The sequence below is a fragment of the Polypterus senegalus genome, chromosome 9 (genome assembly GCF_016835505.1).
Source record: "Polypterus senegalus isolate Bchr_013 chromosome 9, ASM1683550v1, whole genome shotgun sequence".
In the NCBI taxonomy this organism is placed as follows: domain Eukaryota; kingdom Metazoa; phylum Chordata; class Cladistia; order Polypteriformes; family Polypteridae; genus Polypterus; species Polypterus senegalus.
Window position 1 is genome coordinate 132,514,187 of NC_053162.1, and position 21,227 is coordinate 132,535,413.

General features: G+C 38.1%; 2 protein-coding genes across 2 annotated transcripts; both read right to left on the minus strand.

Moving 5' to 3' along the window:
* Nucleotides 1-9,122: 9,122 nt before the first annotated feature.
* On the minus strand, nucleotides 9,123-14,525 carry LOC120535810 (grass carp reovirus (GCRV)-induced gene 2p). Its single transcript, XM_039763900.1, has 2 exons — nucleotides 14,438-14,525; nucleotides 9,123-9,854 (listed from the first exon to the last, which is right to left on the minus strand). Exon 2 carries the CDS (start codon nucleotides 9,852-9,854, stop codon nucleotides 9,198-9,200), a length of 657 nt encoding a protein of 218 aa, XP_039619834.1. The 5' UTR covers nucleotides 14,438-14,525; the 3' UTR covers nucleotides 9,123-9,197.
* A 4,390-nt stretch (nucleotides 14,526-18,915) lies between these two features.
* On the minus strand, nucleotides 18,916-20,823 carry gig2o (grass carp reovirus (GCRV)-induced gene 2o). Its single transcript, XM_039763901.1, has 2 exons — nucleotides 20,735-20,823; nucleotides 18,916-20,205 (listed from the first exon to the last, which is right to left on the minus strand). Exon 2 carries the CDS (start codon nucleotides 20,173-20,175, stop codon nucleotides 19,534-19,536), a length of 642 nt encoding a protein of 213 aa, XP_039619835.1. The 5' UTR covers nucleotides 20,176-20,205; nucleotides 20,735-20,823; the 3' UTR covers nucleotides 18,916-19,533.
* Between the last annotated feature and the right edge of the window lie 404 nt (nucleotides 20,824-21,227).

Sequence of the window (21,227 nt, forward strand, 5' to 3'; positions counted from 1 at the left end):
TTATGTATTATTCTTATGTTTTTTTCAGTTTTATTATAGTGTTGTGCTGGCTTTTTTTATTGCAGTGTATTTCTTCGTATACTTTTTTAAATGCTTCAGAATTTTAATTTGAGATATTTTAATTGTGCATTTTATGTGAAATGCCCTAAAGTAAGAATACTCTTTTTTGGCACAACAAAGTCTCTCTCTCTCTCTCTCTCTCTCTCTCTCTCTCTCTATCTATCTATCTATATATACACTGTATATGTGTATATATATATATATATATATAATGTGTGTTTTTTTTTTTTTTGTTTTGTTTTTTTTTTTACCCTTATCAGAAAATGTAAAATCAAGGCTCTTTAAAATCCCAATATTATTAACTAATTCTGGTATGCCTGGCATACCATTTCTCATTACTTTTTCAGTAAATAATGCACAGTTTTGTGGTACATTTCTGTCCATAGTAGGAAAGTTGTAATTTTGCTCATAATACAGAAAAAACTAACAATTCCTCCATTTTTAGTGTTTTACCAATTATCCACTTTGGTTTGCTTTAAGTTGAGTTAATAAATATGTATTTTTAATTATTTTCCCATTTAATACAAATTCTGCAGTAAACCACTGAAGAGCTGAAAGTTTCTGAATATATATGTATACTCTTTTAAAAAAAAAAACTCAGATTTTTCTTTAAATGCTCCTATGTTACCCAAAAGTTCAGAACCTTCTAAAAATGAAGAAGTGCTATATACATTCAATCAAGTTGGGGGTGCTAGGCAGCCCTCTGTGAGAACCAGACCATGTTTGAATTTGTAACTCCTGTTCAGCAATGCAGCATCCGGCCGTATGGTGGGTTGTTTGTGTGTGCTATACGTAGGTTTTCTGTTTGCATCACATTTATTGCAGAAAAGACTAATTATAATTAAGTGGTGTGTAAATTACTAATGTTTTTAAGTCCATTATGTCCCTCAGATATCCTTCTCGATACAGCATAACAGTATGCTTCTGATCAGTAATACTATTGGTCATGCGAAAGAAGAAACAATTAAATGACTTTAACTCTTGTGTTAAGAAGGCACGGTTAAGGCCATCTTTGGAGCAATCTTTTATATAGTACTAGGGGGCTTCGCTCGCCCACCCCTGGGTTTGGTTAACCGGATATACAATTTAAAGACATTATTTTAATTGGAATTATTACATACTTTTTCGATTTTATGTTGCATCACTTCTCCGTGATCATAACACCTGACCGAATTGTGGTTTCTTCGAAATTAAATTTGTCGAAGCTTTAATTGTTGCGGGACCACAGATTCTCAATGCGTATGGTCCAGAATCGTGTAAATCTACGTTTTGAGCATTGATTGATGCAAACGTGAAAAAAATTATTGTAGACTCGGATATTTTGCCTGTAGTGTTTGTGGATTTCCCTTTCACCAAACAGCAAATCTTTTAATTCTCACAGATACGCCTCTTCATTGGGAGGCAACACTACTTTTCCCTGATGGCAACACAAATTAAATGATCTACAAGTCTCTGACTTAAACCTTAAATCCAAACAATACCCACATGCTTCTGACATATCACCTATGTCCATATATTCAATCTATTTTTGGTGTTCTGTTATTTCACAGTGTAATAATTTCCGTTTGTTTGTGCTAATGCAACATATTCTTTAACTTCCTCTGTATGTGTATTGCGCCAATGTTTTTGAACGTCTTTATGAAGTCTTTTATTTCTGACCCGGATTTGACCTACGAGGTTTTCAATTCAACTTGGTCCGTGCTGATTATTACTTTCATTTATTTTCAGAATTTGCACATAGATTATTATTTTTCTTTTTTGCATTTTTTTTTTGCCGCCTTTTCTCTCCAATGCCTTTTGAGTCTCTTTTCAAAGTGCTGCTGTTTCTTCTTTGCTTAGTCATTGACGTGTCATCTAGAATGTATAACATTTTTAAGAGCTGAGCGCACATGAAGTGTGTCTGCCAAAAGCATTCCAACAACTGAGAGGTTAGATGTCCGTGATTTTGTTTTAAATTGGTTGTTCTCATGGGATATCAAATTGTCTTTCCGAGAAGGTCATGTCTCGACCCAAGATTTTTTTATATAATAGATAAATTTTATTAATAAACCTCCATCTTGCTGATTTCTATGGCTAGCCAACTGAAATTGTTTACAACATGGTTAACATGTAGACCTATATGAGGCTTTACTAGAATAAATGTTGGCTTTCTCTATAACCCAGATACATGCATGTTAGTTTTTTTAGCAAAACTAAATTGGCCTTTTGTAAGTCGAGATTTATGGGCTGGGCTAGCATCCAATCCAGTGCTAGTTTTTGTCATATACCTGATGCTGCCACATTTAATTTTGGATCACTACCACCCTGTAATAAAAATGTGAATTTAGAAAAGTAATGGATATTTGCTAGGAAATATGCATCAGCTACATACATTTTGTTTGTTTCTGTTTAAATACTCCAGTTGCAATACATAAAAATAAACCTAGATGTTCATAAAGTAATCATTTTAGTTTATACCACAAGTGTTTGAATTTCAAGAAGCTGTAAAATGCTGAGATGTACAAGTATACTTTATATTAAAAACATTTCCCCACAGTTGTGCTAAAATAATGAAATATTGAAACTATAAAGAGACGCATAAGGTAGCAATGTAACCTGATATACACTTGACCTTTTCTGTTGTAAAAAGTATACTATTGCAGTAAGTTTACTACAGAGATTCTTTGTTACAGGACTGTGTTCAAGTTCAGGTGGACCACAAAGTCTCCCTTGAGATGCAATAAAAATTGATGGATTTAAGTAGCACCAAAAGTAAATTGTGGGCAAACGTACATGTGGACTGAGCAAGTATAGAATTGAATGGATTTATTGTCTCTTGTTTTGTTTTTCCCGTGAAGGAGAGAGGTTTTGATAGATTTAAAGTTGGGATAGTGAGGGTGGCAGTGGAGTTGAACGTAGAAATGAGAGAGACATGGGTTATATCTTGTTTATAATATGGCATTTTAAAATAAAGGAGTGTTACTTCAGACTCATGTTGAGACTTGTTTTCTGAACTTTATACTTATCCATGAAAATATATAACTTAATTATTTTATCTGAAAAGGTTTTGATGGTTTATTGCTTGAAGGACATTTTTTTGAAATCCCATGCACTCTATACATTCTCAGAACAAGTGCTTTGTTATGTTTGGGGGTTATATGACATTTTTGGAACAAAATAACTTTGCAACTAAAATATACAAGATATGACAAGACAGGTAAAGTAACTGTACTGGCAGATGTATTATTTTTTGTGTCATAATTAAAGATCCATGTTATGTATGTATGTATCTTGTTAGAGCTGTTCAGCTGAAGTGGGTGGCCTTGTGATGTTTGTGAGAAACACAGAGTCTGTGCTATGGTGGATTTTTGTCACTTCCATTTTTCCCTATAATGTCAGAGTGTTTTATTCATTGTCCGTATAAAGGAATGACATATGTTTACATGGGAATCAAAACTTTTTATTCATCCTGTATATTTTCTTATTTTTTTAAAATAAAATATTTTTATCTAATTGTTTCATTAACTGTATCACTACTAGTATTGTTATGCTGCTACTATTTCATCACAATTTTAATTCGTATGTAAAAATTTAGATTTTATTTATTTGAGAAATTTAAAAATATTTTAATGAAACCTGTCGGGCAACTCCAGGGCAGGCTACCTAGAGTGTTACTTATTAGTAACCTTTTATACATTTCTTCAAAGAGTTTGCTTTTTGACTTGCTACCGTTTTACTGTTTTAACTCGGGTTCGAACCTAACATGAGCCCAAGTAACCATCTTTGATACTCGAAATACAACCAAAGCAGCTTGTTCTTGTTTTCCTGTTTGTCAGTCTTGCATTTGCATTCTTGGATACAGATCCTCCAAAAACTGTTTCTTCTTTTTCCTACTATGGGAGTCTTCTGTTCTCTTAACTGGTCACTTTTCACTCCACTCATCATCACATTTCTTCTTTGTATCAGTTCTCCATGCTGAACACATTCCAATCACTGTACCTGGTTACATTTATTATTCTCTTCATTGCTTTAGCTCCATCACCTTCTGCACTTGTAATATTATAGCATGACTGGGGACACAGGAGCAGATAAATACAGTGATCACCCTTCCCCCAACTTCCTTGTTTGTAGTTTATTTGGCTTAACTTAACTTTCACACTTTGACATTTCTTTTTCCAAACATTTTTGAAATGTGGGACGGTTGCATAGGAGCTAAAAAAAACCCATTACTAACCCCTTGTCATTCACATGTGCCTGAAAGACTGAAGGTTACTCTTACAAGTCACCAGTCTTGCCACCAGGTACTGCACTCTTCAGGCTGTATACTTGGTGACCTTGTAATACACACAAGTTGTATACCTGGCATTGGCATAGAGATACAGTGGCCTCCACTATTATTGGCACCCCTTGTAAGAATTATAAGTGTTAGAAAAAGATCACTGTTTGATGAAGAACTGTCATCTTGCACTGAAAAAATGAGAAACATCTAACCTTTACTTAAAACAAGTTCAATCAAAAAAAAAATAAAGCCCTCAATAACAGCACAGAGTCTTATCTTGTAATCTCTCTATTATAAAAAAAAAAAAATCCTGCAGAGAAACAGTAGGGTGAAGATACGTGATCTTCATGTTAAGATCACGGAAGACACTTAAAAGACCTGCGAGACTAGAGAGATTGGCCACTGAGCATCTCGTGGGGACCTTTAACATGAGACTTTGTGCCAAGAGTTGGACCCAGGACTGACATAGAACATGCCCTACTTACAAATAAATAAGAGCAAGGGCAGCCAGCCACACACACTCATTCATATTTTGGCTTTGAGCACACACAGATCCAGGGCTCTCAGCGCATATAAAGTGTATAAGGACAATACGTTATAAATGAAAATGACTAAGCGAAGAAGAAAGCAGCGTGGAGAAAAGAGACGCAAAAGTGTTGGAGAGAAAAAGGGCAAAAAAGAAAAAGAATAATCTAGGTGCAAATTCAGAATCTAAGGAGAGTAATTATCAGCCCGGAACAAGCGGAATTGAAAAAAAGCACGTCCGATTGGGATGTTGGCGCTATACACATGCAGAGCAGGTTAGAGATTATGAAAGCAGTGGAATTCGAAAGGCTCAAGAAAAAAATAGTTGGCGCGATACACATGTGGAGAAAATGAAAGAATATGAGAGTAAGAAAATAAATTAAAAAAAAAGTAAAGATGGCATTAGCGCAAACAAGTGGAAATTGTTACTCGAAAAAGGGAAAATAATCACTACAGACCAGGTGTCGTAAAAAAAAAAAAAAAAAAAGCAGGATAAAGTGAGGTCAGAAATAAAAGACAGAGTAGAAAACAAAGTAAAACATCATAAAAAGGTTAAAAAAACAAGGTGGCCAAACACATGCAGAGCAGGTTAGAGATAATGAAAACTGGAATTCAAAAGACTCAAACAAAAAAAAAATGTAGGCACAAAAAACAGAAAAAAATGACCGTGTCAAAAAAAAGAAAGTAAACATCGCATTAGTGCAAAGAAAGAGAAATTATTACTCGGAGAAATAACAAAAAGGCGAATAGAGATTGATTATATGGACACAGGTGATATGTCAGAAGTATGTAAATATTGTAAGGCTTTGAAATTTAAGTCAAGAGAATTTCAAAAATGGAGTTTACCTCGCCTGCATTTATTGGTTACTTTGCAAAAAAAATGATTAACTGCTGATGATGTACATCGTTTTGTCTGTGCAGAAATTCCAATCAGAGAAACCTATCCTGAATTATGCTACGAAGTCATTAAACGCGTCTTACTGACCTCACTTAAAAGATTCAGCATATTGGGACTCGAAAGATTCCAAATATTGTTTTTTTACAGAAGTTATCAAATAAAAGTGAAACTAATGAAATAGCAACAATTCAAAGAAAAAAAAATCTTAAAAGTGTGTATCTGGAAAAACAAAAACGGGGGTTAGCGAGCAGGGGACAAAGCCCCCTAGTCTTTTATAAGGTTGGAGAATACATATCCTAATATTGCAGGGTTGATTTGGACATATGTTTTGGTTCATTATCCTGCTCGAAGATCGAATGACGACCCACTTTTGAGTTTCCTGGTAGAGGCAGCCATGTTTTGATTTAAAGTCTCCTGATATTTCATGGAACCCATGATGCCATATACCCTAATAACGTTTCCAAAGCCATTGGAGGAAAAACAGCCCCACAACATCACAGAACCTCCACCTTATTTCACAGTCGGGACAAGGTTCTTATCATTATGGCCATCCATCTTTTATACCAAACCCACCTTGCGTGTTTATTGCCAAAAAAATTTATTTTTGTTTCATCAAACCATAGAACACTGTTCCAGTCAAAGTTGTAGTAACATTTTACAAACTCTAGGCATTTACGTTTGTGGATAATTGACAGAAAAGGCGTCTTTCTGGCGTAGCTTCCAAATAATCTGTTGGCATGGAGATGCTGTCTGATGGTCATTCTGGAGACTTGATAATGTCAGTATTTCACTTTTTCTTGCAGTCCACCAACAGTTCTCTTTGAGTATATTATTGCTTCTCTTAACATCCTTTTCAGTGTATGTGGGGGTAAAATAAACTTGGGTTCTCTTCCAGAAACGTTTTTCACAGTTCCAGTTGATGACCACTTTTTTTATTATTGCCCTAACTGTAGAAATTGGCATTTTCACACGAGTAGCTAATTTTATAGCTATTCCCTGCGTTAAGAAGGGCAACATACTTGTGCTTCATTTGGATTGAGTGTTCTTTTTTTTTCTTTGCCATGATGATGGTTGGCTAAGCAATTTGGTTCTGTGTCTCCTCACATTTGTATCCCAGTTAATTAGGAAGTCATTGATTTCAGCTGGAAAGTTTGTATACACTCCAATCAACTTAACAATGTCCAATTTAAATTGGAAACATGCGTCAGTTACATTGTTTCACATTAAGATTTCCAAGGGTTCCAATATTTTTTAATGAACTTGTTTCAATTAAAAGTCAGGTGTTTCTCATTTTTTCAGTGCAAGATGATGGTTCTTCAGACGACAGATCTTTTTTCTAATATTTCTTACTAATTTTTACAAGGGGAGCCAATAATAGTGGAGGCCACTGTAGTTGTCCTGCTGGTGGGGTATCTTAACAGGCCAAAGGGAGGTGCAAGAGACATGAGTGTGTTGTTGGAGGGAATGGAGATGAGTAATCAGCTGTTATAACACAAAACACAACACAAATAATCTTTGCCTCCAAAAAATGTAAGTTTGTACAAAGTACTGTTGGATGTCATGCCTTGTATTGAACCTTCAAAGTCAAGCAATCAAGCAGGCATTAATTTCTATAGTATTAAAACCTCAGTATTGGGCACCTTTCTACATATTTTCAATATCCTACAATTTATGTAAGAAATGCGTGAGAAGTGCATTATTGGGTGAATTGCTTTGTGTGAGTGTATCTTTCTATATAATACGCTACCGTGGCCGCTCGTTTGTCTGTCCAGGATTTTAAATCACCTGTAGCTCATAAACCATTTGAAGTATTGATCTGAAATTTGGTACACATATACTACGTGACGTCTATGATCTGCTTTCGGGGTGATGATTTTATTACTCATTGTTATTTTATTGTAGGATCAACTCTCTCCAGAGCGCAGCAGGGTGGCTGTGCAGCGCATCCGTATGGGCCCGTTCTCATTCCCTACCACCTTCGCTAATCATTCTTGAGGCAGATTGAAGACTTAAGTGCCAGCTTAAGTGAAAAATTAAAGAAAACGTATTAAGTAATTGCAACACAAAAACTAACTTAATCAGTTTTAATGCGAAAAGATGCCGACGAAAAAAGAGAAGCAGCAGGCCGCTAGGGTGGAGAAAAGAAGAGCTGCTGAGGAAGCAGCAAGCGCATCAACCTCTGACCAAACGAATGCTAAACAGAGACAGAGGAAGAGTATGAAAACGAGAAATCCTCAAGTCAAGTGTATTCACTGCACGTTATCGTGCAGTACACCATTACTGGTATAATTATAACTACTGTTATCCTCTTCATAAGTTTGTGCCAGTAATATTCCAGAGGGCCCACGCATTGCCCGCCTACCCGCAGTAATGTAACTGAAACTTGATCATACAGTTATCAAAATCTTGCACTTTGATTGCAACACGTGTTGATTATTTCATGTAGCTGAACATTCATAGACTCACTTAATGAGATACTTGAAATAGCCACTTTGATTGCGTATCTTTCTCAAAACTTCTTGCTTTTCAAGGAACGCCTTTGAAGTCTTAACAGTCAAATAGTACACTTAAGTGAAGTGTATAATGGTGCCTTGAATTTGGTTTCTGTTACTGTTTTTTCATGAGTCAACGCCTTCAGGACTTGAGGTGAACTTTACTTGGTCCTCATGTCTAATTATTTTTGTGGTTAATAGCCTTCACACACTGGACCTTGAAGTATTGTGCACATACGTGTACAGTCGGCCTGCATGGAAAACAGACATACTTAGGCAAAGTACAACTGTATTTGAGATCCACATTTGGTCTTAAACAACTGGTGGGTCAGACTGTCCCAGTTTATTATCTCATTCACTTTTATGGAAATTAACTTTGCATTACCATAATCAACTGCTCAGTAAACTTAGTTGTGTTGTTATCATTTTATTTATTATATATTGTTAATTAATGTATTTTGAGAAATTCCTATTTTTCAAGCTTTAGCAGTAGATAATTACCATTCAAAAGAAGACTGAGTGACTGTCCTCACATGTTCTTTTCACTCTGATTTTCCGGCCCAACAGCAGGTCTCCGCTATTATCCCAGTCTTCACTAGTACTCAATATGGCTTTTCCAGTTACCTGCTCCATTTTACACTCCGACAGTAAAGTGTTCAAGAAAATTACATTTGGCGACCCGTAAGGTGGGCCCTGATTGATTTTCATGTGATTATTGGAGTGTTTCCTGCTACTCTACAGTGCGAAGAAAGCCTGAGGTGTATTTATTTTTTTCTCCAGCCATCTGGAGTTTTTTTTTTCTGTCCTCCCTGGCCATCGGACCTTACTTTTATTCTATGTTAATCAGTGTTCCCTTATTTTAATTCTTATTTATTTTGTCTTTTTTCTCTTTCTTTATCATGTAAAGGACTTTGAGCTACATTATTCGTATGAAAATGTGCTATATAAGTAAATGTTGCTGTTGTCAAAAGCAGCTGTGTTTGGCCATGAAAAAGCAGATGTTTTCTCCACAGCCCCAGCACGTGACCATTTGGTGGGGCAAGGAAACCTTGGTTTTGCAAAACTGGCAGTTGGCACTCTTTTGTTGTGATGTAGTATTCTTGAGGCTCTGTGTCTGGGTGATTAAGGCTTGCAGCTCATTCTTTATGGCATCATTGGGAGCACGGGCAATGTCTATAACCTCAATCCTTTTAGGGTCCCAAACACAATCCTCCTCCAGACCACTAGGTACTGCTCTCATACCGCAATTTGGTGGTACCCAGGCAGTATCGTAGCCATTGCTGTGCCAGGTTTTCTGCATTGCGTTGTTATCAGTGTCGATTTTTTTTACTTTCCCCACATCAACCTTCAGCTTTAGGGACACTCTGTCAGTTGGTGGATTATTAATAGGATATCTGTCAGCTTTCTTCTGGTCACGGCTTATGTAGACACCAGGGCCAAGCATGCCATCCCTGGACTGATTAAACCCATTTCTGATGATGTGTCTTGCATTATTGACAGAGGTGCCATGGTACATTGTGTAGAGCCGTCCAGCCGTGGGCTCCTGTTCAGCGGTCAGATGCTGATCGTCATCGTATGAAACTTCCCAGCCATAGAAGTCCACTGATGTGCTATTACTCATCTAGTAATAAAAGGAAAAAGTGGTTAGTGGGAGGAAGAGGGAAAGTCCTTAGCCCTGTTAAGAAGTTTCAGTAGCATGTTTACATTACATTAATTTACTAATACATCACATAATTTATTTTTTCAGCATCTCCTGCCCAACTTAAGCTGTGCCCCTATAACCTTAAAAGGATGAAGCGGCCAGATGGTCTCATTCTGTCAATGGGCTCTTCCCTCCATCAAGGCCACTCCCACCAATCCAAAAGACGACAGATCATGCATCACAGTGGGAGCTCTTTATAATTTTAGAATGTTTATTTCATACACATGACTATTAAATTCTGTTACCCCATATGATATAAAGTAGCGACGTCTTTAAAGTGTCCCACATCTAATTAATTGTGTTGCTATCCAAAAAAGTAAAGCAAAACAAAAAATCCACAAAGATCTGTCGTCTGTGTTTCGCACAAATAAACATTTCAAATGATACAAATGTGAAACCGAATTGCTGTCCTAGTGTGATGTATGGAGAGGGGAGTTGTGTCCCCAGTGTTAAGGACCCCATGGGGTGGTAAGCGCCCAGAGACAAGGCAAGGCAAGAGAAAAAAAGAATGAAAGATAAAAAGAAGAGGGCAAAATTTGTGGCCAGAGATCAAGCAAAAAGTTACAAAACTACATTCCTAGCTTAGTAAAAATATGTATGTAAGCCAAAAATCCTCATGCTAGTTGTTTGGCCATTTTAAGGATAGGCAGCATTTATTTTTTTAAAAGGCAAAAGGTCAGGGACTCATTTATAAAACTTTGTGTGAATTTCAGCATAAAAATATGTTCATGCTGAAAAAAACTGGAAAATGTACAGCGGGGCTACATAGCAATGGCGTTTTCAATGTTTGTACTGAGTGCGTTTTGTTTCCATCGTCCCGTTTGCTGTTTATAATGTGTGCATCAGTGAATGTCGTCCCCGTAAATACAGGGGGATGGATGATGGAGAAAGACCGCAGCCCCAAGATGGAAAGCACCTGTTTACAATCAATCAATTACATCTGGCTCACTACTATATAAACAATCAGGAGGGAACAGAGGAATGAGAAAGGTGGAGATTACATTTCACCAAAACGAACCAATGTTACCTACCGTATTCCACATCACGCTTTTGATACCAGTTTGTTTTTCATTTTGACGGACTTGCATCAATTCAGTCATCGCCAGAGACCCCGGGGTTGGACAACATTATCTACCACATTCACGGTGAGGTTGCTTCATTTTTTCCAGGAAATTCAAACACATCACTTATCTGTTAACCAGTCATCCGTATTCAGGACAGTTGTATAATCGGACTCAAGTTCACTATCATTGACATTTTCCGTATTCATTCATTATTTGTGTTTTGTGTTTAGTATATGTTACTGGGACAACGGAGGGTTTGATATTGTATATATGGTGTTGTCACGTTGTTGCTTTGGTGGTGGTATATACGTATATATTTTCTACATGTGAAATTTGCATTTTTTGTTATTTTTTCATTTAATATGTTTATCCACCTATGTTTACATATCTGCTTTTGTGTGCTTATGTTTAAACCGTCGATGGTGGGGTGGGGAAATTTTTTTTTGTTAGAGGTACGGCTTAGTATTTTTGGATTAATCTCAGTAAGTTTATCCAGGCCACAGGTCTTGGAGGTGTAGCTGAGGCTGGGTAAGGGGTTGGCCGTTACAAATGTGTACACCAAAAAAAAATCAGATTTATAAAACCTGGCTACACACATTTCTACGTAATTCACCCTTTACAAATCACAAACACCTTGTAAATATATGTGAATGTGCCTCGAATGCCACCCTGAAACATCCATATATGGATTATGTTAATCAACCTCATACATATGCATTCACGATGACACAGAATTTCATTGGCTGGTACAGCAGCCTTGCCCTTAATTCATCGAGACTCCGCCACTTGCTTTCAAGAGCATTTGTGACTGAGAATGCAAGATCATCTGCAGCATTCTAGCCCCTCTCCTCTGCATCCTGGGGGTAAAGGTGTAAGGTGTCAGCATCTGAGCAGATAGCCACTATCACCTGGCACCTGTAATGTTGTGATTGCTGTTACAATAAATAGTACAGAACAATGAAAAACTGAAGATTCAGCGAGTCACCTTACCAACAAGCCAGCTGCCACATACAGGACCATCATGTCATTCTCTTTTTTTAAATCCCAATGTTTGCGTGGAAAGCTGCATGTGTTCATTTTGAGCCCTAATTTGTACATTTGCAAGCTTTATGAATGAGGCCCCCGGTGCTGAAAGTGACAGAAACTGTAGTCAAATGGGCTGAAGTCAAAACCAGGAAGACGATTAGCACCCAAAAATAACCAAAGCCCACCACATTAGTCAAAAGTCAAAGTCTGAGAAAATGTGCAAAGTTCTGAGCGCTAAGAAATTCTTTATATCTGCTGACAACACTTAAGGTTGTGTTACACTGCACAACTTCTTCAGCAATTTTTGAGCTACAGTCTTCATCTCCATGATATTAGCGGGGCAGGCACAGTTGTGTAGTTTTACATCCTCAGTGACAAACATCGACCAGTTTGCAACTCACCCTTTTGCCTTAAATTATGGGGTAGAATCTGTGTGTGTGTGTGTAAGTGAGAGAGAGAACTGACAACCAAACAGTGCTCAAATCAGACATACAATGCATATAATGCAGCTATGTGAAATAAGGAACACGGGTGTTTGGACCTCACAAACGGAGCAGAGGCTCCTCTGTTTAATATCTTGTGTTTTATATACCACGAATAAACGGAAAAGAGAAAAAATGTTCAGTATTACAGCTGAACTCATCGTAAACAGAAATTCGTACAGCACCAAAGTGGTCAGGCAGCACATCGAGGGGTGTCAGAAGAAGGAGTGAGCTTGCAATACAGTAAAACCTCGATTATCCGTCACTCGATTAACCATTAGTCTCCGTTATCCGTCAGGGCCAAAAAAAAAACACATCTCGTCGCCGCACTGTACGCTGCGAGCTCTGCACATTGGAAAAACTCTCCCTTGTGCTAACGTTTAGTGTTTTTTCTCCAGCACGAGGTGTCATGCCACATTTTGAAATCACAGTATCAGTTACAAATCTACAATTGTAATACAATCCCGTATATTTCTCTTTTGTTATAATTAAACTAATATGCATTGTTATTGGCGATAAATATATGCCTGTGATGCTGCAATTGTCACAAAAAAATGTAAACGTTTACACAAGGGCGAAAGTGCTTTAAGTATTGCTTCAATTTACGGAGTAGGAAGAACAACAGGGAACGATTCAAATGCCGACAAAATTGAAAAACGTGTCGAAAATGGAAAAGACTAACGGTGTCGTTATTTTGTATTAATGTTCCTCTGTACTGTAATTTTTTTAAATTCTGTTATATTCTTTTGTTGTTAATATATTGTGACATGCACGCAGCTTGTGAGGCGCTATGCGGGAGCAGAAAGGGCGGAATGTGGTATTGTGTCGTTCGCGAACGAGCCGGCTCGGGGACAGCCGAATCTTTAGCCGCTCCTGCTGTTGTTCTGCTGAGAATCCATGCAGGCAGGTGCGAGATTTTATTTTCAGTCTACCCATCCCTGGTTACGGTAACGGTAGGAAGACTCTGCATTGTCGCAACATCGGTCCCCTCAGAGAGAGTCTTCTCTGAAACAGGACAAATAATCACGGAGAGGAGAAATTCTTAAACTGATGTCCTCTTCACTGGGAGGAGGCGTTTGCAGCGATTGCCACACGGAATACAATCACTTTATGATATTCTTGCCCTCTGAACATTTAGAATGCAAAGATAAATACTTGATATCATTTTCATGATTAAATTCATTAAATCATGTATTAAACATGAAGGGGTGCACGGTGACGTGGCGGTAGTGCTGCTCCCTCGCAGTAACAGATCCCCAGGTGTACGTTCAGTGTACAGAACCTTTATGGCAGGTGTGACGAGGCTCCAAAAAGCTTAATGAATGAATGGGCATCGCACTGGCTTGACTGAAATATTATGTAAAGTTTGGTTTCGTGAGCTTGTGGTCGGTGACACGAACACAGAATTCAATGGATGCTCTTCTGAGCGGACTGTCTTTACTGCAGGAGTGCTGTCTCTGTCAGTCGTACCAAACCCAGTGCGATACCCATTCATAACCCAGCGCCACCGTGCTGCCCCCAATAAATCATTAAACAGTAAAGAAACCAAAATTAAACATCAATAAATCTTTATTTGTAATATATTATAATATAAACGGAAGTGAAGTCCCTTCTCTTAAAATAAGACTAGGATTTGAAAACTTTATAAACGCAGCACTTGAGCTGTCAGACCTCCTCGTAACCATTAAGTCTAAACTTTAGTTTTATGTGAAAGAAAAGATAATTCGCCGCTTTGTTTGGCCGCAGGACAGTAAACGATGTTCTTCCTCAAATCTCTCAGTATGAAGAACGTGAAAAATATTGTTTGAGCCAGTAATATTAATGTGAAAGAAACTCGCACGGGATACGTGGCAAGCTGACCCATGAACTGTCCATCTAAAACGCTTTCATTTTTGACACGTATAGTTAATAAAAATACAAAATTTTATACCTTGAGCTCGTGTCGTTTTTCCCGTTCTCTCGGCCGCGATCAGGTGTCTGAGCTGCTGTGCTTTCGCTTTCTTTTCTGCTTTGTGAGAACTGATGACGTACGGGCCTCATCAGGCTGACAAATTGGTGGTATATGAATATATTTGTATACATAGGAGAGATTGTACGTGACCGATCTGCCGCCTTATATGGATTGTGGAAGGAGCGCGACTCGAACTCGTGGTTGTGCGTTTAAAACGGGGACTTTGGAGTGCTGCTATGCGTAGAATTTAAATGTATTTGTTTTTTATCTGTAAGCAGCAGTTCATGTCATGAAATTCCAGTAAAGTTACTTGATAGATTATTTAAGGGAGGAGAAATGTGGTGGGTGGAGTAGGGAGTTAGAGGGAAAAAAAGAGAAGTGTTCTTGTGTAGCTCAGTGCTGTATCTCCACTGTTGTATTATTAAAGAAATAAATATAACGGGCAAATAGTCCACAAAACTTAATCAACCGCCGCTGCCACCAGTGTAAGAGTGGGTGTAAAGAGTCTGCTACTCTCCTTACCAGAATTTGGCGTCGGTTCTTCTTGGCTTGCAGGTGACCTCGGTAGCGTAGCCGACTGAGTCTTCGATGTGTTGAAAGGCACAAAGATGGCCACCCCAGTTTCGTGGACTATTTGCCAGTTATATTTATTTCTTTAATAATACAACAGTGGAGATACAGCACTGAGCTACACAAGAACACTGCTCTTTTTTATCTCCCTACTCCACCCACCAAATTTTTTCTCCCTTAAATAATCTATCAGTTAACTTTATTGGAATTTCCTGACATGAACTCCTGCTTACATATCTTTCAGATTTTTCTAAAAAGGTCACCCTATACAAAATTTGACATATTTGACAATCCCACCTCAACAAATTAAAAGCGGTACAGGAATACATTTAAAAAAGAAAAGAGGAAGCCATGCTGGTGTGTGTGATTTCCCCTTCATTCCCTTATCCCCCAATGTGTGTAACGGCACACTTCGCTTCCCGATCAATCCACCTGGCGCTCCATGACACCCGAGTCACGTCCGCTTAATTCTTCATCAGAATTCATATTCTCGACCAGAGTCGTCAAGGACCATTGAAAATTGGTAATTAAGGACAATCTTTAAAATATGTTGATTATAAGAAAGATATATATATATACAGTACAATAGCTAGGATACGCATGTGAAGACAATGTGTTGGCAATATATATGGCAAGTTGGCGCACCGAGCTGCGCTGCTGCCTCAAGAATCTGTCATTATGGGTTCAAATTGGCCCCGTGCAATTGATTTGTCACTTATTAGGTGCTTAGCATCTCTTTTAATTCCGTACGTCGAAGGTGGATCAGGATACCCAATGAAGTTTCAACGAGTTGCCCATACGTTTTAGAAAATAGCGGAGAAAAAGGGTGAGGGTTAGGTTCTCGAAGGTCAGGAGCTGGACGCCTGAGATCAGGCTCTAAATCCCTACAAGACCCCAAACACGACGCCACTAGTCCTGCGTAGATATTTGCGGAATGGGCGATGCGATGGACTGAGTAGGTATGTCAGAAATTCCACTAATACATCACCTTTTACAAGCGCGTCCAGTTATGGAAAAGTAAACACTGATTGCTGGACGCATCTTTCAAAGCGAACACACATAATTCGAATATGATTCAGAAATTGTTTGGTGAATGCTGTTATTTCGTGAACTCTTTTAACTCATCGTATTGCCGATCAAATCCCATATGTAGCCCTCAGCGGGGATCTGGTCGGTCTCGGCGCGGCCGAGATTGAAAGGCGCCCTTCCGTATCCATCATGTGCATTCATTATTATTAGACGTCGAGTACGGTTTTGAGGTTTCCCTTCGGAGTTCGGAGCACACTCCCCACGAGTTATCAAAACGGCGCCCCTCGGTGTCTAAAGCGCTTTGGGGTGTGGGGAATTTCCAGGGCACGCGCACGACACTTTCGTTACATAAACTGCGCCTCTCAGTGTCCCGAGCGCGCACCGCCTAACCTTCATAAACTGCGCCTTGGGTGGCCGCCTACGTCTGGCTCTGACACATCGACTTCTAAATTCACGTCCAACGCTTTACATAATAGTCCAGATTACCGTATTATAAGACATACAAAGAAGTAGCAAATTAATATTATGGGATATACAGTACTGTATTTAAAATTGCTGCCTTACAAAGGAGTCTGAATGTGACCCTGTAGTGCGCCGACTGCCTTTACGCTTTAATCCAAGTCGCATCGACACCGAATTTGAAAATCTTTTACTTTGGCCTTCAATTACAGTACATTACAATTACAATTACAATTGTGTTGAGTAGGAACAACCACACCTTTCTTTTCTGTTGGCGGGCGTTGTTACTAAAGGAGTGAAAAACGTAACATTTTAAACGCTTGTTGTGATCACCACCTAGTGGAAAGACGAGGAACAGAATTCAAATGGTGTGCAGGACTTTGAATGGCAGTCACGGGTGTTATTTCAAAAGCAGTTGGATCTTTCATTATTTCTTTCTTTTACGCATTATCATAAAACAGTAAATCTGAGCAACCTGATGATTTACAGTTAGTCATTAAGAGCGAGACAAGGTGTGTAAAAATGCTATTAGAGTTTTAGAAATATAATCTATATTATGTATGCACAGCAGGGGTGTCCACACTTTTTCGGCTTGCGAGCTACTTTTAAAATGACCAAGTCGAAATGATCTACCTACTTTAAAAATGTTATATATATACTGAGTATACTTTATACATAAAATATATGTTGTCGTACCTTGAGCAACATGGCACAATAACAATTCAATACATTTATGGTTACTATAGTACAGTATTTGGATTTAATAATCTTCATATGGGAAAAGGCTGACTCGCATAAATAAGTAGAGCCGAATAATGCAGTCAAGGAGGTAGGTTAGCTCTTGGAAGGACTTCTTATGCTTAATGATCGAGTGACTCACCCGGAACGATGCTTCAGTGTGTCTGCCTTTGCTTTTGAATTCAGCCGAGTGAAAATGACGGCTGTCCGATTAAATGCGATTTTAGTTCCCTCTCCTTTCTCTTTCTCTAGTTTTTATGAACAGTTCGAAAGTGCCTCTCCACATTTTCCTTCTTTGGAATAGCAATGATAGATTGACAGATCAGACAAACGCACTTCGATTGTGACATTGCGAGAAAAAAAATCCAATTCCACATCCAGCCCATACCCTCCCCAAACAATTTTTTAAGTCCCTTCTTTAGTCGATATAAATTGGAAGGCTAACTAGATCACAGCCGGAGTTTTGCAGTAACTTGCGCGTTTTATCGTGAGTGCGGGATGACCAGTGTGTTAGAAGAAAAGAGATCTTAGACTGGCCGCCCTGTATGTCAATCAAGTGGCAAATGCCATAGAGAGGATATATGATAGACTAACTTTTTTTTTTTTTAATTTTTAATGCAACGCGATCTACCTGCACTACCTTTCCGATCTACCGGTCGATCGCGATCGACGCATTGGGCACCCCTGATGTAAAGTATGTCTTAAAGGTGGTTTCAGGTGACCATATATAAAGACAATTATTATGTGCTCTTTAAAATACTTTGCCCAGTAAATTTTTTTTAAACCTAGCGTGCCAATCTGTCCATTTTTAAAACCTGTTTTTGAGGCTATTCCAATAGAGGTCAGTTGAAAGGATGGATAGCCATTTCAGAACAGGGAATACGCAGGGACACTCAATACAAATGGGTCAATCAAGAATCGACAGCTAAACTGCCCCGCACATCTTTGACACATTGCAGGATGCCAAAACCTGCATGGACAGTCAACAAGCTAGGATCTGAATCCCTGTCTCTGGAGCTGTGAGGCAGCAGTGCTAACTGGTATGCTACCCAAACTGTGGTTTACAGTACTGCATAACCGCTTGGTCAAGTAGCAGGGCCTGCTTAAGTATTTTTGCTGCCCTACAGCACCAAATCCACCCCAGCCAATCATATATCATAAGGGTTTAATGAAGCTCATATGTCATATAATGTATAGGATTGCTGATGTTTTTTTCCATTGATATATTGCCTATGTAAAATTTGTAATCTTGTAGCTTAAATACATTATAAACTTATTTATACATCCATATTGTGTTTATATACTAAAGGTATATATAAATTGTAATGAACGTCACAATTCTTGGTAAATGATGTGTGAACTGTGGACAGATCAGAGCAAGGCAGCAGGAATTATTTCGGTACCAACCCAGTTGCCCCGCTGAATAAGTAACAAAGAAAAAGGCAAAAAGTGTGCACATTGGCACAAGTGAAAAGACAGCTAACCAAAATCAGCCCACAAAGTTTTTTCTTGCGTTTTTTTATTTTCTTGAATCTCATATGGGAGCTTATTCAGCTTCAACTCCTGGTTGAGAATGAGATACCCCCTCCTGGAGCCATCCAATTTTCTAGCATTTTGACCAAAAAGGATGTAGTTTCATTTCATAAACAGAATACCAGTTGTAAAAATAAAATAATATGTTTATTTTAAATTCTTTATAGTTATATAAACACAAACTACTGAAACTCAAAAGTGCTTTTTTCTTGATTTAATCATTGAAAGCTTTGGAGCAATTTCATTGTTTAGGTGAGTTTGCTTTCTATTGATAAGGTTGCTGAGAGTCACATACTGTTAGTGATCATAGTGCTGCCAGCTGAGTATGGGTCATAAGAAAATAAAGAAAATTGTCTCACAGAAACAATAACAAAACATTAATTAAAATGACAACAGCGCACACATTGTTTTAAACACGACATAACATTCCAAAGGGTTCAATGCCCAATCACAGACTGGATTAAAGGGCTTCAAGAATATTGGATTATGAAAGATCTCATTTATTAACATTCAGTTAACAAACAATATCAGGGACGTATTGATGAATTCCTGAAATCCTCGCTGGATTCTTTGCTCTGGCTGGAAGGGCACGTTCCATAAATCTTCTTTCCAAAGAGGGTTTGGAATGACAGAATTCTCATCTTTCACATCCAGACTAATCAAATGATCCATGCTAGTACTGACTTCATTTTGGGGCTCACATCTTTAAGACTCGATAGGCGGTATGTTGTCATCTGTGGCTCTGATTAAGTCCTACATTTGTGTTTACTTTGGAAAGGGCAGATTGTATCGTCGCAGTTCCAGCATTTCTGCACTGGATGTAGTGTGTCCATCTCCTTTCCACACTTATGACATTTATTTGAAGAGTTTCCATGATTTGAATTTTGCCTCATCTTTTTAATCAGCCTCCTTAAACCATGTCTAGTTGCATCGTCTATGCAGAGTGCCACGTCCACCACTTTTATTCTCTTGGGGTCCCACACACAGTCTTCCTCCCTGCCAGATTTGATGGATGTAATATTACTATTTGGGGGAACCCATGCACAGTCGTAGCCATTCTGGTGCCAGGTCTTCTGAAGCGGATGACTGTCAGTGTCAATCTTTTTAACTTTTCCAACATTGACTCTGAGCTTCAGTACTACCTTATCATTTTTGTCTGTCTTTTGGGGATAACATTTGGCTTTTTCTATGTTGCGGCTCACATAGACACCAGGTCCTAACAAACCATCATTGGACCTCTGAAACCCATTCTTTATAATTTCTGCTGCATTACTGATGTGGGTGCCGTGGTACATTGTATAACCAGCAGCAGCCATTGGCTCCTGACCAGAATCCAAATGGCCCTGGCTACTTTTGATTGCCTCCCAGCCACAAAATTCAACTGACATCTTGGTTTACTTTTTAGGCAACAATTCACTCTGCAAAGACAAAAAATAATATGATTTTTTAAAAATCTTACACTTACCTGCCATCTTAAAAAGCCAGCTTTGAGATCAACTCTTTGAAAATGTTTACTTTTACTGGTTATATATATATATATATATATATATATATATATATATATATATATATATATATATATATATATATATGCTTTCATATTAATCTGTTTCATTAGCCAATAAAATGTGTCATTTTGTTGTTTACATCCGCAATGGCTACCACGGTACAGCGCCCAACTACCTTTGCTATTAAAGACTACTAAATAATCAGGTTGCCCTGATGTGCTACAGTATTACAGTGCGCGAAAGAAAGAAAGAAAGAAAGAAGTGCTGTGTTTTATATGAAAGTATACGGTTGATTTCGGTTCGTTAATAACACGGTGTTACTGCTGGGCTCGCATGCAGAAAAAATATTTTGAATCAGGATCACTAAACATCGCATTACATATTGACGTTACGTGTTTTTTTTTTTTTTTTTAAATGTTCTGAAGCCGAAATTACTTACTTTGCTCCTCACGTCCCGTGATCGGTGCTCGCAGACAACAGTTTAGTAATCGCAACATTCAACAGGAGAGGCACCGGTTTCCAAGTTTCGATTCTTGAATTCTTACGTCACAGTGCCGTTTAAAGAAGAAGATCACATAACACCCTTTTTGCATTTCCCGAAAGCAACCTTTGGCTAAACGAATATAAATGTACACTTATTATTTTATCAAAAACGAAATTATGTAAATAATGTAACTTAAATATCGCCCGCATGATTACGTGCAAATCCAATCCAAATCAGTCCCCCAAACCATAAAAGATTGTACTGTATATTCTAGTCTGAGGTTCAAAGCGCGTAATTTGTCGCATTGAGTGCATGGATTTTTTTTCCTCCATTTAGCAGTCGGCGTCTGTTTTGGTATAACTGAATAAAATTATATCTAAAAAGAAAACAAAACGGTTCATCTTCATGGCAGTTGTCTAATATTTTCCTTCGGTATTACATTTGGATT